This window comes from Poecile atricapillus, chromosome 3, assembly GCF_030490865.1.
Source record: "Poecile atricapillus isolate bPoeAtr1 chromosome 3, bPoeAtr1.hap1, whole genome shotgun sequence".
Taxonomy (NCBI): Eukaryota; Metazoa; Chordata; class Aves; order Passeriformes; family Paridae; genus Poecile; species Poecile atricapillus.
In genome coordinates this window covers 99123252-99141225 of record NC_081251.1, presented here as the reverse complement: position 1 = coordinate 99141225, position 17974 = coordinate 99123252, and the positions used below count along the sequence as shown (strand labels likewise).

The following is a 17974-nucleotide window of genomic DNA, read 5'->3' as shown; positions in this document are numbered from 1 at the left end:
TCTTCTGCCTACCTTTTAATCCTCTCTATTGTGTAGATCTTGTTATTTTCCAGCCTGACTCAACTGAAAACATTAATATATTGTTTTAGTAGGAAGCATTTTGGTTGAAAGATAAAGCCAAGTGTTTTTCTGTCAGAAAATCCCTTTTCTGTTTGGGCTCTGTTGCATAAAATAAACATAAGTTTTAAGGTGTGGAGGGATGGTAGAATAATACAAGATCTTGGAGCATGTGAATCTGTTTTCCAGCACCATCCCTAGCAGATCTGATTTTGGTACTAACTTGAATTCTTACTGATTCTTTAAACTTCATTCTACAATAGAACAGTTTCAGCAGTGGGAGCAGCTGATGACAGATGTTTGTAATAGATCCTAAAAAACCCTCTGAGTCTTTGTTTAATATGACAGCTTGAGTGTTTTGTCACTGAGTTCTTATGACCTAAATTCAGAGTTCTAGGTATCGTAAATATGCCTTGTGGTTTAGTGAGTGTCTTCCTGCTGAATTCAGCATTCAGTGAATTTAGGTTTCTCCAAATGAATTCAGTCTGGCATTGTGGTTTTGTTTGTTTCCATAGCTCAGAAAGTCTAAAAAAAAAAAAGTTCTCTTTCCTTCTCTGTCAGTGCCCTAAGCAGACCAAATTTCCATAACTATTCTAGTGAGCCCAGAGGAAGAGCTGGTGGGACGGGGCAGTGGGTTTGGCTGAGCAGCCCTGCTCTGGAGGCCGGCAGGGCGCTCTCTGTCTCCTTAAGTGCTGCTTTGGAAGCAGCCCACGCTGGGCTGTTTCTCAGGGCAGCTATTGTGCTCTGCCCTTCTTTGCAGTGGAGGAGATTGAACAGATGAACAGCCTGTTCCAGCAAAAGCAGCGCGAGCTGGTGCTGGCCGTGTCAAAAGTAGAGGAGCTCACCAGGCAACTGGAGATGCTGAAGAACGGCCGGATTGATGGTTACCATGACAACCAGTCGGCTGTAGCTGAGCTCGACCGCCTCTACAAGGAGCTGCAGGTAATGCGAGGCCAGCCCGTGACCCTCAGCTCTTCTGGGCTGAAAGTTGGTTGGGTTGTTCCTTACCTTGCTGGAAAGAAATCCCATTGCTCCTGTTCCTGCCAGGGCTGTGTGACGGCCTGCATGCTGAGGAGAATGGAGGGTTAGTTGTGCTGGGTTCAAGGTAAACAGAGGAAGGAGCACACACTGTCTGTATCTTTCCTTTCTGCAAGATTTGGAGACTTAATGAAGTTTTCTCTGGAGGGAAAACATGACTTGACTTTTTAGAAGGCTTTTCTCTTTCCAACAATTTCCTGTCCTCCATCCTGAAAGTGAATTTGTTTTTATTTTGGTTGTTTTCCCCTCCTCCCCCACTGCTTTGTGAATTTATTCAGTTGAGGAACAAACTGAACCAGGAGCAGAATGCCAAGCTGCAGCAACAGAGGGAGTGTTTGAACAAGCGCAACTTGGAGGTGGCAGTCATGGATAAGCGTGTTAATGAGCTGCGCGAGCGGCTGTGGAAGAAAAAGGCAGCTCTGCAGCAGAAAGAGAATGTACCAGTAAGTGTGGGCTATTTAATAAATAAAATGTCAATGCTGTGTCTTGTCTGTACAGCCTGAAGTAAAAACTTGCTTGGGGGGAAGGCTGTTGAGATGCTAGACTTGTTGTCTTTCTCCATATGTAGTGGAAGTCTTGTATTATTAAAGTCCTTTTCATGGTACGTTAGTGTTAACCTACTTACTCTTTATGCTGTTGTGGAATTTTATTTCAGGTTTTTTTTCCCCCCTATTGCTACCTCAGCTATATAATTCTTAGCTTTTTCAAGAAAGCACCTTAGATATTGGAGTATCATTTGATACTTGTTTTATCCTTTTTGACTTTTGTTTCAAACTCTATGAATGGATACTGCAGAATAAAATCCTTCAAATTTTCTTCTTTTTTTCCCCCAAGGTTTCTTCAGATGGGAATTTACCACAGCCAGTGGCTTCTGCTCCAAGTCGAGTGGCAGCAGTAGGTCCTTATATCCAGTCCTCTACTATGCCACGTATTGCTTCCAGACCAGAGCTTTTGGTGAAGCCAGCGTTTTCAGATGGGACACAAGCTTTGCAGGTACCTGATGGGCCACTGAAAACACAAACACTGCCCAATATGAGAGCTGGGAACAGTTCACAAGCTAAAGCTCCTGCAGGTAAAGCTTACAATTAATATTTCTTGTCCAGACATGTTTTGTTTTCTTGCCCAACAGCTCTGTTTTGATGTTTTGGTTTTTTTTTAAAGAAAAGTGTTATTTGAGATATCAGTCTTGCTACTTGCAGTTTTTCCTGCACCAGTGAATATATTTTATAAACACTGAGGTTCTATGATTCAATATTAAAAGTTAAGTAAATCTATTAGTGAGCACTTTGAGTTGTTATAGTGTGTGGACTACAGGTGGATTTTTCTATAAAGTAATTATATATTTGAAGTTTTCCTAAAAACTATTCAGCAGTGTGTTTGAGTTTCTAGAGGCAATTTTCGTACATACCTGCTATACATAACCTGTTGCCTGGATGTAAAAACTGGCAGTGCCAGGTTTTCTGATGGTGCATTTTGGAAATAACCCATATAAAGAATTAACCAACATGACAAATTTTACAATGGAGGCAGTTGCTTGTATGACAGAAATAGCAGTAAAGTTACTGACTTGCTGATGAGTGAGGTTTGGCCTCTCCTACTCGGAGAGTTAATGAATATTTATTGGCTTCTCTGTGGCTTTCTCCTGTGAGAGACAGTTCAGTAAGAGAAGCCTAAAAAAACTTTTAGAGAATTGTAAATATTTCTTCTGTGCTATCCCGGGAGAAGACTCTCTTATCAGCTGGAAGAGAAGAGAAATACTGGTATTCCCAAAAACAAGAAATGGAGACTGATTTTGTAGAATAGTTGTTTATTTTCTATCTCCTTTCCTCCCTCTCCAATTCTGGCAGATACTAAAGTAACCATTTCACAAAAGCAGTTCCAAATGTCTCTTGCCTTACTGGAGAATGGAGGATTGTTTCTTTTTACTTGGTTTGCTCATCCTAAAACTACTGGAGTGGAGTTTAAGCTCTAGACCACACAAAACTTGACTTTTTGCTAGAGGAATGTGTGGTGGTTAGCTATTTGAACTAAAATATCACTTCTTACTTTTTAACATTTGGACAAAAGGACTGCTTTCCTAGTGAGAGTTTTTGGTACTTTTCAGAATAAAACTTTCTGCTGCTGCTTGTTATTACTGTTTGAATCTAATATTACTTATGTTTTTTTAGAATTTACTAGTAGAGAGAATTTGGTGAAATACTTAATAGGAGGTTGCAAGCATTTTCTTAGTGTTTTTTTGCAGATCTGGATGTCTATTCCAGTGAATGTAAGGATCAACTTTAATGCAGACCCTATATGCACATTAAACACACAGGTGCATTTTCTCCTGTTTTGGATATCCCTGGCAGGCCCTGTTTATGCTTTAAAGCATCATGTTTTTCTTTGCACAATATATCTTTTTTATACTTAACATTGTATCACTTTTAACTTAGCACAGAGGAAAGTTTCCTACTAACTGGAAATAAACCAATCTAGAGAAGTTTCTTTTTTTGGATGGTTTAAGCACAGATGTGTGCTATGACAGAGTTTTGCTGCTGCTTTTGGTAGTTGTTCTTGAACTTCATTTGCATTCTTTTTTAAAATGAAAATCTCTAATGATAGGTTTTGTAGCAGTTAACCTCTATGTGATACTTTTACATTGGCTACACCTGGCTCTTGCAGAAAAAAAAACCCTATTTGTTATAAGTCAATAAAAACTACAATTTTAGCTTAATCTGTTCCACTTATTCTCTACTAGGTTCTGTGGTCGCCAATGCAAAACCTTCCCCATCTGCCCCTGACTGGAGTAGTTCAAACACAGACAATCATATTAATCAAGGATCAGCCTTGACTTCAGGAAAAGGAATTGTGACAAGTGAAGGACAAGGTATGTTCTTGTGTTCTTGGCTAATCTTGAAATCTGGAGAATCTAGTTGATGATACCTCTCTTCTAAATGCTTCAGTAAGTAATTGAGAATTCATTTGAAAGCACACCAAAAAAAGGAGATAAATTAAAGAACATTGCCATTGCTTTGCTATGGTCTTGCGGGGTTTTTAAAAAGAAAGAAACCAAACCCACAACTCTTCAGGTGATGAAGTAGCTCCTACTTCCTTACATGCCCCTGTTAAATTTGCATAATACGGCATTTGACAGGCCCAGGGACCCTTAGTGCAGAGGTAGGATGGATGCAAAAAGTGTCCCCTGCATACACTCTGCTAAATATTGTACAAAGCAGGACTCTCACCCCTTGAATTTTTCCATCCCTTTTGAAAGTTGTCTCCTCTCTTCAACAGCTGAAGGAGAAACTTTTTTACGAGACAAAGAGAAGAAGGTGCGTCCGTTCTCCATGTTTGATTCTGTGGACCAGTCTGCTGGGCTGGGCACTCTGAGGAAAAACCAGAGCAGCGAGGATCTTCTGCGGGAAGCACAGGTATGCAGGGAACCTGGGCTGATGCTTTCCATCTGCCAGGACTTACACACAGCTGTTCTAATGTGGCTGGCAGAAAGCTCTGAAAAGTACTGAGGTCAGCTTTTAAATGACTGCTTCTGAGAGAAGATGTCTCTTAGGCTTTTAATGGCAATTGGTATCTCCAAATCAGGCTCTACAGTCACTGTGGTGAGAATCTATGGCTGTATTACTTGTAGGAGTGTGTATTTTTGTCCCCAAAGATACAAAGATGTATTTGCATGTTTGGGTTTTTTTTCAAAATCATCTACAATACTTGGTTCACTCTTCAATGCAACAGTATCCTTCAAATGTTTGATAGCACCGAAACTTCCCAACTTAATTTTGGCAGGAGGGCACAGTTTGATCATGTAGGGGTGAACTAGCCTGCAACTGGGGATGACAAATGCTTTGTTGGAGAGCAGCCTCTTGTCAACTGAGTGTTTGATATCTCTAGAGAAATTACTGTGCTCTGCCATTGCTTCTGTTTTAAACACAGCTGTTACAGAAAGAATTAAAGAGAATAGGCTCAAAGTACTTACAAATACCAGTAATGACAAAATGTTTCAAGCAGTTTCTTCTTGTTTCCAATGATGATGTAAACCTTATTACAGCAGTAGTATATATAAGATGCATACTTTGAGGCTCTTAGGTCCTTCATAGCAGAAGGCTTAAATCATGTCTTAATGTTTCATCTTAATGAAATTGTTTTGTCTTTCAGACAACCAATAAAAATGTAACCAAGGTGCCACCACCTGTTCCCACTAAACCAAAACAGATAAATTTGCCTTACTTCGGTCAAGCCAGTCACCTGCAGCCTGCTGATACAAAGCTGGATGGAAACCTGCAGAAGCTGCCTTTGGCTATTGCAGCTATGGCGAACAAGCAAAAAACAGTGGCACAGCAGCCTTCTCATCTTTCTCAGCAGATACAGCAAAGAATTTCAGTACCTCCTGTAGGTTCTTCCTCTAGCCAGGATCAAATTCTTCCTTCCTCCAAACAGGAGAGTCCTCCAGCAGCAGCTGTGAGACCTTTTACTCCTCAGCCATCCAAAGAGACCTCACTGCCACCATTTCGAAAGCCTCAGACTGTGGCTGCAAGTTCCATTTACAGCATGTACACCCAACAGCAGACTCCTGGCAAGAACTTCCAGCAGGCAGTGCAGAGTGCTTTGACGAGGGCACAGACCAGAGGACCACACTTCCCAAGTGGTAAGCATGTGGCTCTCTCCCTCTCTTCTGTCTGATGAACCTCAGATAGATGTTCTTTCCACCTGGTCTGTGGGTATGAAGCTGTTCTTCAGGGGAATTAAGTGGGTCAGGGCAGCTGTAAGAATCTTAGGTGGATCTTCCATGCTGTGTAAGAGTGTTAACAGGAAGTATAGAATGCGTGTCTTGGGTTTGCATGGTAACTAATGGTAGATCTGGTTACCAGATTAGTTCTGTTCAGTTTTTTTGTATTCTGCTTCTTTGCCCTGCATAAAGAATACACAACCTGATTCACATTTCTTTGTTGTTGTTTTCTTGTTGATCAAATAATCAAACTTGTTTTCCCCCACCCTGTCTGACCTGCTCCACAGTGTATGGCAAGCCTGTGATGGCAGGAGCTGGGGTACAGAATCAGCTGCCACAGACAGAGAACATCTACTCCAACCTCCAGGGCAAGCCAGGCAGTCCAGAGCCTGAGATGGAAACAGCAGCCTCTGCTCATGAGAACCATGAACCAGAGCGGATACCCCGTCCCCTGAGCCCGACCAAGCTGCTGCCTTTCTTATCCAACCCCTACCGCAACCAGAGCGATGCCGACCTGGAAGCTCTACGGAAAAAGCTGTCCAATGCTCCCAGACCACTGAAGAAACGCAGCTCTATCACTGAGCCAGAGGGGCCTAATGGCCCCAACATTCAGAAGCTGTTGTATCAGAGGACCACTCTGGCTGCAATGGAGACTATCTCAGCTCCATCGCATCCCTCCAAACAGACAGCATCAGCTGCCAGTCCTGAAAGCCCAGTGGAAATCCCAAATCCTTATCTAAGCACAGAATCAGAAAAAGAAACAGCTGCTTCCATGCCAGAACAAGCTATTGCTGAGGAGACAGAAAGCACAGCAGCAGAGCAGAGTGAAGCTGCTCTTCCCCCCGTGCCTTTGGACACTGTACCTGAAGCTGTATCAGACTGCGATGAACTCACACAGCCCAAACCAGAAGAACCAAACCTAGAAGCTCCACTGCCACTGGAGGTGTACATGGAAGAATATCCTCCGTACCCACCTCCTCCCTATCCATCAGGGGAACCAGAGAGTTTGGGAGAGGACTCATTCAATATGAGGCCTCCTGAAGTTACTGGACAATTTTCCTTGCCTCCTGTAAGTATGAGCTTACAACTGGGGTGTCCTGTCAATAAATCATCTCAAGTGCTGCCATAAACTCTGAGCATTGTGTTCTAGAGCTCAGAGAGATGTGGGAGAACAGTCTCACTGTCTAGAAGTCACTCTCTGGGTATCTCTTCTATTTGTGAGATGCTGTTATCTCCAGGCTGCATAACAGTAATGAAAAGTCTCTTGTCACTAGAACTAATGACATAATGAGAAGTTTCAAATGGAATACACAAATAGTAAAACTCTACAGAGCTGTAAAGAACATTCCTTATAGAAATCTGCCTACACCCAAATTCTCTTCAAGAGAAATTAATGCTGATTTGATTTTTATTTTTTTTTTTTCCTTGAGATACAGATTTCACAGGCATTTCCCACTATTGCTAATATGAGCTGGGGACTAACTTTCTTAATCCTAGATTGCATTTGTTTATCTGAAAGTGCTTTTCTTGAAAAATATGGAGGAACAGACTTGTTTAGTTTCTGCCTTAAAAACTCATTTGTAGACATCAGCTGTTTGTACTTCTACTGAATGTTTCCTGAATTTCTTTGAAACTTTTTCTTTCTTTCTTTCTGATTTAACATCAGTCTGCTCTCAAGTTGCATCAAAATGGAATCTCTTGGGGCTGAGAGGAGGCAGCATTTTTACCAATTCATTTTACAAATTTGTATCTGTGTGTGTGGTATGATGTTATCTCACTGTTGTAGAACAAAAATGCTTAATGATTTTGGTTTCTCAAAGACTTTCTTTAAAAACCTATCAAGAGTAGATTTTTGATAGTTTTGATAACCTGATACATGAAAGTGGTTTTTTTCCTCTATCACTTCAGTGCAAAGGAGTTCAAAGGTTTAAATGTGCTTTTTAACCTTGTAATTTGTGTTGGAGACATTGCGTGTTCATTCTTTAAAGATTTTGTTCTTGTTCCCTTTTACAAGGAAACTTAAGTGGTAGGATTTCCTGAATTATGAGAACTCATTTCTGCTTGGCTTTGTAATATTTCTGCAATGATGAGAAGAAACCAGCCCAGCTTCTTGATTTCATATTTAAATCCGTGGGTAGTTCTGCCGGGCTCACTCTTGAAAAAGCCCCTACTTTTGATATGATGTACAAATCTACAGGGAGAAGAGAATTTCATGAGAATCTCTACTTATATATCTTATCTTCACATGCCTGCTCTTGTGGAATATGAGTCAGTTCTATTCATCTTTGCCTGGACATCTGTCAGAAATTTACATACCCTCGTGAATAGTGTTATTGCTGCTGCCCAGGCAGCTGGGCGAGCGCTGAGCTAATGCGAGCGTGTTTCCTAAAGGAACAGCTACAAGTTCAGCTATAGAAATACTTGGTTCCCAGTATCAATGGGAGCATCTAAAGCAATTCTACACTTGGTTCTATATTTCAGTAAAACCATTTTTTATCACTGTTGGCTCCTGTTAACCTCTGCTATATTTTCAAAAATGCTAATAACTTTACATCAGCACTTAAAGTAGTGTACTTGGTGGAGTGGGCTGCTTGGTTTAATAGCTATGAGAGTTAATGGTAAAATAGCCCAAACAACAAGGAAAAATTGCATCTTTTGCTGATATTTAGTAGTTTTGTTGCTTTATTGACGTTTGATCAAGGTAACTTCTTTCTGTATGAGAGTTGAATAGTGACCTTGTCCAGAGATAAAGGCAGAGATCTTTCATAACATGCTTAACCTAATGTATTCATAATGTGTTTGTGGATTGGTAAAAAAATACTATAAATTTCCTGTTGAACACTTTTGTAGTTGATTATTTCTGCTTTCATTCCCAAAGAAGCAGTCTTGCATTCATCTTCTTTCCAGGAAAAAAGTGCCTGTAACTTGTGTTACCTTTTCACAGGGGAAGAGGACGAACTTGCGTAAGACTGGCTCCGAAAGGATTGGGCATGGAATGAGAGTGAAATTCAATCCCTTGGCATTGCTTCTAGATTCATCTTTGGAGGGGGAGTTTGACCTTGTGCAGAGAATAATTTATGAGGTACAAATGCTGATTTGTAAGATAAGGAATTTCAATACTGATTGAAACCAGGAAGTCATAGCTTTTCTGGACTAGTGCAGAATCTAGATCTGTTCTTCAGGAGATAAATCCTAACAGGTTCTAAGTGATCATATTTAGAGGCTAATTTTAAGTGTGTTAAATCCACAGTGCATTTTTAGGATCAAGACTATAAAATTTGCAGGACACCTTTTTCTCATTTTTTATGTAGTGCTTCATAGTTATCAGATAATTTGACAGGCAAAATCCATGTGAACTTTGCTCACAGTTAAATAGACATATATTAGAAATTTGTTAAAAGTACTTTTGGTAAGTTACCAAGATCCTGTTTCTCTGAACCACACTGTTGAAGTGAGACTGCAAGCTTAAATATGAGTCTTGATGCAAAATTGGTAGTAACTGTAGTCTTCTTGCTCATGTCCTTCCTAGAAATGCATCACAAATTCATATTTCAGAATAAGACAGCTGATTTTTGTATGAGAAGAGGTGTTTATTCCAAGTAGTGTCACTTGAATGTGATTGGTTCCTTTCTGGCTGGCCAGGTGGAAGATCCTAGCATGCCCAATGATGAAGGAATTACTGCTCTGCACAACGCTGTGTGTGCCGGGCACACGGAAATCGTGAAGTTCCTGGTGCAGTTTGGGGTGAACGTGAATGCTGCAGACAGCGATGGATGGTAAGGGTTTCATTAAGTGGTTCCTTTTGGATGTTCTTCCACAAGAGTCAGGACTAGGGAGCTATTGCAGGTCCCTCAGAATGTCCCTCTGTGGAGCTGGCAATGAGTTTTCTTTCCAAAGTGGAGCAACAGCAGTTCTCAGTGGGGCATCATATGGGCCTGTGCAGGTGGGAGAATAGGGAAATTATAGCAATATTCCCTTACGATAAGAAATGTTGTAGGGGTGGACACAGTTGTCAGGAAATTGCTCTGTTTCCTTGAGATATTGAAGACAGCTTATAATGAGCCTTATGCTGAAATTCCCAATATCCCTGTGAGGTAACCTATAACTTACCTGTGCTCTGGGCAGTATCTAGCCCTGCAAACTCTCCCCAGTTCTTTGTCCAATAATCAGCCAACTTGAAACCAAAGTGGAAAATCACAACCCTCAAACAAGGCTTGCAGCTGATAATGCGTTACAAATCCTTTTAACAAATAACCAGGGAGATTATTTATGGAGGGCTGGTGCAGGGGGTAGTGATTTTACTGTTATTTCTGCCTATAACAGAAGTGCTTGAGGCCTAAAACTGAATAAAGATGCTTGTGCTCCCTCAACCTGAGGGGTTATCATGATTATGCACACTTGTCACGAAGTCAAATCTTGAAGTAATTATCTAAATTGTAAGAGGCATGATGTCAGAAAGATTTGAATGGGTTTTTAATATTGATTAATTTTTTAATTTTTAGTGCCTTAATGAATGTTCCTAAAATGTTAATAGATTGTAGAAAGGTAGAGTAACTGGAGATCTGTATGGAAACTTAGCTTTAGGGCTCAAGCAGCTCTCAGTAGCTCCTGTTACCTGTGAAAAGCGATTGCTCTTGACATGCTGGGTTACGTGCTGTGCGGGGAAACCCTCAGCAGGGCAGAGCTGACTGCCCAGGGTTCTGGTCCTGCAGGCGTGGATGCCCTTTGCTCCCATGGGAGTGAAGTGCCATCCTTTTGTCCTTGCCTTGCAGGACCCCTCTGCACTGTGCAGCGTCCTGCAATAACGTGCAGGTGTGCAAGTTCCTGGTGGAGTCGGGGGCAGCTGTCTTTGCCATGACCTACAGTGACATGCAGACGGCCGCGGACAAGTGCGAGGAGATGGAGGAGGGCTACACGCAGTGCTCCCAGTTCTTGTATGGTGAGTGTCGTCCCTGAGTCCTGGGGCACACCAGGGGCTCCCCTGCTGCCTCTCAGTTCATTTGTGCATGAGGAGGGGTAAGTGGCACACTCAGGTACCTGTGCCACAGGTTCCTCCTGGAAAGAGAGACGTTTTGGTCAGCTTCCTGTTACAGAATTCTATTGCAGAGAGAGAGTTCCATTGAGATTAACTTTGTAATACTCACCCTGTGCAGGAGATCTGAGTAACAAAAGGTTTCCCTGCATTAAAAGTGTTGAGTGAAGCACGTGCATTGACAGATATACCAATTAGGTGAATCTTGCCACATAAGAACAACTTCTACATGAAAACAAAAGTGACATGGATATGTCAGTAGGCAGTTCCAGCTGTTACCTGGTGTCTTGAAATGAGGACTAATGTGCATCTTAGAACCAGAAAAGGTATTGCCAAGTTCCTACCTTGATGGATGTTAGCAAGCACTGAATTTGACTTTACCTTCCTGACTTTTTTCTTGACTTGCATTTAAAAAGAAATCCCAGATTAAATTTAGATTTTATTCAAATAGTAAGGCTACAGAGATACTGTCTTTGAATGGAGAAAACTTAATTCCCCCTAGGGGGTGATGAGTATTAGTCAATGAGGTTTTACATTGCTTTACTGTATGTTTTGTGTGTAATGAGGTTTTAAATTACTTTTCTCTGTTTTGTATGTAGCTCATGTCCCCTAGGCACGTACCAGCTGGAGTGTCATCTCTGCAAGAGTTTAGAGTAGCAGCAATGTAACACAACAGAAAAAGCTGTAAAACTGCCTTTCTGCTTTTATGGCACAGGCGAGAGCTGAGTTTGCTTTAAGCTGCTCAGCCAGGAGATTTCAAAACAGTCTGTCCAGCTGTCCTCACTAAGCTTGAAACTGTGTCTTTGGTGCCAAATATATAGTTTTCTCTATAAAGGGAGGAAACCATTTTAACTGGCATCAAAATTTGTAGGCTAAGCAAAACTACATTTGGTTTTGTACCCAGACTCCAAGGGAGGTCATTGACACTAAATACACAAGGAAGATTGCAGGACTAGATAAAAATACTATTTGCCTAATATTTTAAACTTGTCTTAACTCACATATGAATTAAGAGATGGTATATTTGTGTTGTACACCTCTAGAGGGATTTCTTTCAGGAATTTGTCTAATTCTTAAATTCAGTTAAACTGCCCTTGAGATCTTGTGGAAAGGAAAGTCCATGGTCTCATTATATACAGCATGAAGAAATACATTCTTTTTGTTTGTGGGGTTTTTATGACCTGCCATCTGGTGATTTCACTTGATACTCTGGTTTTTGTTGAGTTTGGGATCTTTTTGTGTTATGAGATACTTTCTGATGGGTCCTGAAAGGACTGTAAGGCTTTGGCCTATTGCCAGCTCTTCCGGATTGAAACCGCTGAAACTGTCTCTTGATATATTGGCTGTTCAGCTATCAAAGTTCCATATTGTTCCATCAGAAATTAATCTTATTGCTAAGACTAGTTCTGGTAAGAAATTATTCTCTGCCTAAAACTGCTTCTGTAAAAGACGTTTGGGAATGTGTATCTGTTTTCAGAATTGCACTAAAACCCGGCCCTCTAAACTCATTATCAAGCTAATAAACCCTGGTGTAATTCATTGATTCACCAAATCTTTTTTTGTTGCAAATGATGTCCAATATCATGTAAGAGGCACAGGTAGGTTTAAATAAAACCAGTCATCCTTTAGCATTGGTTAGATGACAGGTCTGATGCTGCATTAATATGGATATTTTCACTTTCTGAAATGTAATGCCTGTGCTGGCTCTGCGTGCCCCACTGCCCTGGTGTGACTATTAACACCCCTTTAGCACACCACATGCATTGTGTGAATCTTCTTTGTCTGCTTCGATGCTCGGTGCTCAATCTTCCCTTCCACACGGGTGCAGAGCACGGCTTTGGCCAAACCTCTACTTATACCAAGTGCAAAACAAGGGAAGAGTTTCTCTGAGCAGAGCTTACCATGCACTGGAAGTAATTTAATGTTACGGGCTGAGCTGGTGTGCAGAAGTAAAGAACTTGATTTGAGCAGATGCTTCCTTTAGCAGATGTAGGTGGTAATAGGTACATGACAAAAAGGAAAAGGCCAGGTTTTGTGATACAGTGTGCAGTGTACTCTCTGCTCCTGAAAATACAAAACCAACCAACCAAAAAAAACCCCACCAGTAGAATTCAGTATTTTAAGATAATTACTCAAGAGAAAATCAGCTGGTATACAAACTAAGATGCCTTTTCCAGTTTTCTGCGTAGAGACTGAGGAATGTGTACAGAAAGAAAAGTATCATCTCTGGCTACAGCTGTAAAATGAGCAAGTTCTGAATAGCCTTGCAGGGTGCATTTGTATACTCCAAAACAGCTTGGTCCAGAAATAATTTAACAGACTTGTGTTTCTGAAGGCAGTGTTTAAAACAAGAAAAAAACAAACAGAAATGAAGAACTGCTGAGATAACCAAAAGCAGCTGCAGAGTAGCAGGCAGATCTCTCAGGTACAGGTCTGAGATGCAACTTGCTTTATTTAAAGTTCTGAAATAAAATGGCCCAGGTGGCAAATGACACCATACTCATCAAAATTACAGTGCTGGTCAACCCAAGCAGGTATTGCTATCTTCCTGTGACAGAAAGAGATTACTGTTGCACTAAGGGTACAGAAAGTGTTTCTTGCTCATCACTTAGGTCTAGAAAATGTGAACACAAAAATATAACCTTTTGTCAATCAGTGTTGTGCTCCCCATTTGCCTTGTATTTTTTGAGCATGTTTAAGGAAGGAATCTGTCTGCTCTAAGTAGTTTCACAAAGCCATTTCTTCCAGGACCAACTCTGAATAGGCAATAAGGCAGAAATTTTGGGTTGTTTTTTTTCTTTTCCAGTAAGAATAAATGAGTCTTCCCTCCTGTTGTCCTTTTTATTTCTATATTTTCTTTTCATTCAAGCTGCTCTGTGTTTTCAATGCTGCAGGAGTGCAGGAGAAGATGGGGATCATGAACAAAGGAGTGATTTATGGGCTGTGGGATTATGAGGCTCAGAACGATGACGAGCTGTCCATGAAGGAAGGAGACTGCATGACAATCCTGCGCCGGGAGGATGAGGAGGAGATCGAATGGTGGTGGGCACGGCTGAATGACAAGGAAGGCTACGTGCCCCGAAACCTACTAGGGGTGAGTCCTGGCTACTTCCAGAGCCAAAAAACCCCACCCCAGGATGTGGAGTGTACACAGCATTGTATTCTCATTGGATCTTGTCCATCAAGGTGCAGCTTTAAGAGTCAAGAGGAAGGAGTTGACATTTTCCATCTTTATTTAGGGAGTTGAATACCTTGGCAGAGTGGGTTAACACCCTCTGTTTAAGGTACTTAGCACAGATTAATGGGTGCACAAAAGAACAATAGTATCACCATTCTGCAATACACAGCAGGCCCTAATACCAACCTTGTTCCACCATCTTAGAGGAAAAAAAACCCCTTTTATCCAAATATGACATGTGAATATGATTTTCTTGAGCATGTTTTCAGGCATGTGGGGTGATTTTGGGGCTGTCCTGTGTAGGGCCAGGAGCTGGACTTCATTATTCCTTGGGGGTCCCTTCCAACTCAGGGTATTCTGTGATTGTTTGAGAACAAAACGAGTTTTCCCTGTTTCAAAAAAGTGATGTACTGGCACAAAGGGCCTTCAGAACTGAAACTTGCATGAAGAGTGAGTCATGAGTCCTTCCCTGTGTAGACAAGGTACCTTTTGATCCAAGGGGATAAACACTGCAAAAATCTAGGTTATCTTTTTTCCTAGTGTTGGAAAACAGATTACATTGCTCAGTAAAGGCAGATCTTTGTTTCCTCCTATGCTTTTTAAGTAACATTTAACCATATGTCTGAGGCCTTACATGAATGGCCTCTCCTTCTCTAATCACCTTTTGTATTGCCTTTTATTAAAAACAGCTGTGTACAAATAAGATACTTTCAATCATGTCCCTGTATTTCTCCTCACAGCTGAGTTGCTAGAAAACGGTGGCAGATGGACACATATATAAAAATTCCATTAAGCTTTTTTTTTTTTCGCAGTTCTAGCTGCCTTGGTGCTGGAGATAAGAGGTTCTCCAAGATTAACCACTGTGAATTTTAGCTGATTGATGTATGATGCTTGAAAGAGGCTGAACCTCCTTTCTCATGCAGATAATCCTTACGCTTAAACTGGTTAGATTTTGCAGAGCGACTCTATCTAATGCAAAATCAGTTTTCATGTCTGTATCGTTTCCAGGTCAGGCCTACATACCATGTACTGAAAAATCCTCCCTAACACAGTACTCCTGCTCAGTTTTTTCCTCTCCAAAGTAAACATTTCTAAATTGAGAGCAGCCATCAGCCCTGCACAGTAAGGTTAAAATGGCAGCTGTTTGATTTTTGCCTGCCCCAGGGTGAATTATGCACATAGTGCTTGTTCATAAGCTTGTGCTCTGAGCCTGAGCACAGGTGTGTAAGAACACAAGGAACATCTGTGCTTCTAGAAAAAAAAACAAAACACAAGGCAGCACATCTTAAACTGGGAATCAAAACTAACCCTTATAAGCACAACACAATCCCAACAGAATCTTTGGGGGAAACTATACAGTATTTATTAACTGTGACACTCCTGTGTCTGTTCAGTTGTTCTAGTGCTGACACTGAAATATCCTGTGGTGGTTCTCCAAAGCAGTTACTGGCCTCTTGATATAGCTGCTGAGTTCTAGTCTATGATGTTCACCAACAAGGAAAACATTTGGTAGATTAATATATTCTTGTTCTTATCATAGTTGCTTTATCCTTTTGCAGTCAGGTATACTGAATAAAAAAAAAGGATTATATTTTCTATATCAGCACTCTACCCTTCTTAGTGACTCCCTGGCTCCCCAAGCTAATAAGAGAATACTGTCAAAGGGAGTCTTTTGAACACTGTCAGGTGTTACAATACTGCAACTGACTGACTTCACTGAAGAATGGTGAAATCACAGCAGGCTGGGACAGACCTTGTGGTGAAGTTGTTGGCCTTGTCTTAGTCACTGGGAAAAGAAGAAAGCCAGAGTCTGGTTAAGGAGAGAACAGGGCAGCTTTAAGGAGAGCTTTAGATGGAAAATGCTGTGATGCTTTGCCATTTAGAGCATGGAGGACTCATCTCTCATCTCTCTTAACTGTATGAAGTGTATCCTCCTATTTTCATCTGCTGGTGGCCAAAATACTTTTCAGAACAGCGGCTGTTCCCTAAACCCTTCCAAGTGGGAGCCAACAGCTTCCCAGGCATCCTGTCCCTGCTGTGTGCTGTCCCAAGCTGTGTCCTGTCAGTTGTCCCCTGCACCCCTGCCTGTGTGGCCAGGATGTGTGAGCAGCCCAGGGGCCACAGGCTGGCAGGGACCAGTTTCCTGCTGGCAGGTCATTCATGGAACTGGCCACCCGCCCTCCACTCCCTAAAGCACAGCTCCTCCACGTCCATGGCCCTTCTGCAGACAGATGTTTCCACCTTGCCCAAAGCTATACTGCCATAAAAGCTGATAGGTGAGAGAAAGCAAACCAGCCTTGAATACCTTTCTGGTCCCATTTATAAAACAGGGAACAATCCCACAGTTCACTGAACACAGAGGTCTCCTGACTTACAAAGCCACATGCTTTTCCTGGCCCACCCATCTGGGTAGAGCTGAAAGTACTCACTTATGTGCTGTTCAGTACCTCCCTTTTGTACTGACATGGTTGGTATTTCTTTAAGCCTGCCTAAGACTGCTAAATTCATATTTGTCAGTGCCCTGGGTGTTTTTTATAACCATGCCTTTGCTACTATGGTTTACATTAGAATTTTAGCACCAAAGGGAAAGGGGTTTTTGTTCCTTTATTTTTTCTTTTTAAAAAAAGTAACCTTTTAAAGTACTAAAATTTTAAACCTCATTTCTGTTTTACCCTCAGCTGTATCCGAGGATTAAACCTAGACAAAGAAGCTTGGCATGAAATAATACAGAAGCCAGATTCTTGAAGTACTAATCATGGATAACTTACAGAAAAAAAAGAAAGTCCATTTTGTGTTGGTTCCAGTATCATGAGACTTATTTCAATGACAATGTAATTTGAAAGCTATGAAAAATGTGCTTTGAAAACAAATGAAGGATTGATGCATTAGCAAATGGATGAGGGCATTGTACAAGATGAAATAATGCTTACAAGCAAATGAAATTCTGCTGCCTTTGGTCAAATCAAGCCATTATGTTCAAGTACCCACCCGGATTTCTTAAAACATGGCAGAGGAGAGTTTCACTTTTTTTTTTTTTTTTTTTTTTCATTAAATACGAGGACCTTTTGAATTTGCCATTGAAGGAATCATCATGAAACAGACAACTTGGCTTTGTCCAAATTTATCCCAAGACTTTTTCCAGATGGGAGAAATTAAAGTGTTATTGCTGGAAGCAGAATGTTAAAAGAAGCTAAAAAAACTGAAGTGCATCTGAAGAGTGACAACCACATGACCAATCCATTAAGCAATAACTTTTAAAAAAGCTGTAGCATCTTAGAAATTGTGTATTCAAAATATCATGTGCTGTAACAGAAATGTAGTTTTAGATTCCTCTTTTTACACAGAGCCTCATGTATTTATTGTATTTTGTACTTTGAAGACTAAATGTAGAAACCTTCTGTAGTCCTTGACAACTTACTTGTTTTTACTCCACTTGTTTACTCCACCATTAAACTTTTGTCTGCTCTTAAGCTTTAACTCTGGGTATTTTAATAGTGATTTTTATTAGAAATGTTACCAGTAAGACACATCTACATTACACTAACTTTCAGCTACTTTCTGTATTAAACCAAATCCCTCCTAAACCATGCATTCAAGGCAGTTTTTCTGCCTTTAAAATTGGGCTGAATCTGTTAGTTGCACATTGTTAACCTTAAAAGCTAAGGGACACACTTAAGGAAAAAAACCAACTTCGTACCAGTATTTTCAAAATAAAGCCTTTCCTGGAGCTCTATCCTTTCTCTCTCTCTCTACTTGGCAATAATATGATACTGAACAGTATTTAACAGAAGAGCAAATAATTCCTTAAGGGTATTTAGAAAGTGCCTCACCCTGCAGGCTCATGTTTTCCTACTAGCTAAGTCCTATTGCTTTCTGAAAAGGTGCCCATAAGGAAGAAATAGTTTGTAAGGAGGACACAATTCCTCAGGTGGAGAAACTAAAGGCAGCAGCA

The 17974-nt window shown here is 40.9% G+C and overlaps 1 protein-coding gene across 1 annotated transcript in view; it reads left to right on the top strand.

Moving 5' to 3' along the window:
- The window catches only part of TP53BP2 (tumor protein p53 binding protein 2), a 53032-nt gene extending 35533 nt beyond the window's left edge, over positions 1-17499 (top strand). The window contains exons 7-18 of the mRNA XM_058834061.1: positions 818-999; positions 1374-1538; positions 1930-2167; positions 3833-3961; positions 4369-4505; positions 5242-5731; positions 6100-6881; positions 8757-8894; positions 9455-9588; positions 10585-10751; positions 13739-13938; positions 16701-17499. Coding sequence (XP_058690044.1) covers positions 818-999; positions 1374-1538; positions 1930-2167; positions 3833-3961; positions 4369-4505; positions 5242-5731; positions 6100-6881; positions 8757-8894; positions 9455-9588; positions 10585-10751; positions 13739-13938; positions 16701-16742 — 2804 coding nt within the window. The 3' untranslated portion in view covers positions 16743-17499. The remainder of the gene's footprint in view (positions 1-817; positions 1000-1373; positions 1539-1929; positions 2168-3832; positions 3962-4368; positions 4506-5241; positions 5732-6099; positions 6882-8756; positions 8895-9454; positions 9589-10584; positions 10752-13738; positions 13939-16700) is intronic.
- Positions 17500-17974: the final 475 nt, after the last annotated feature.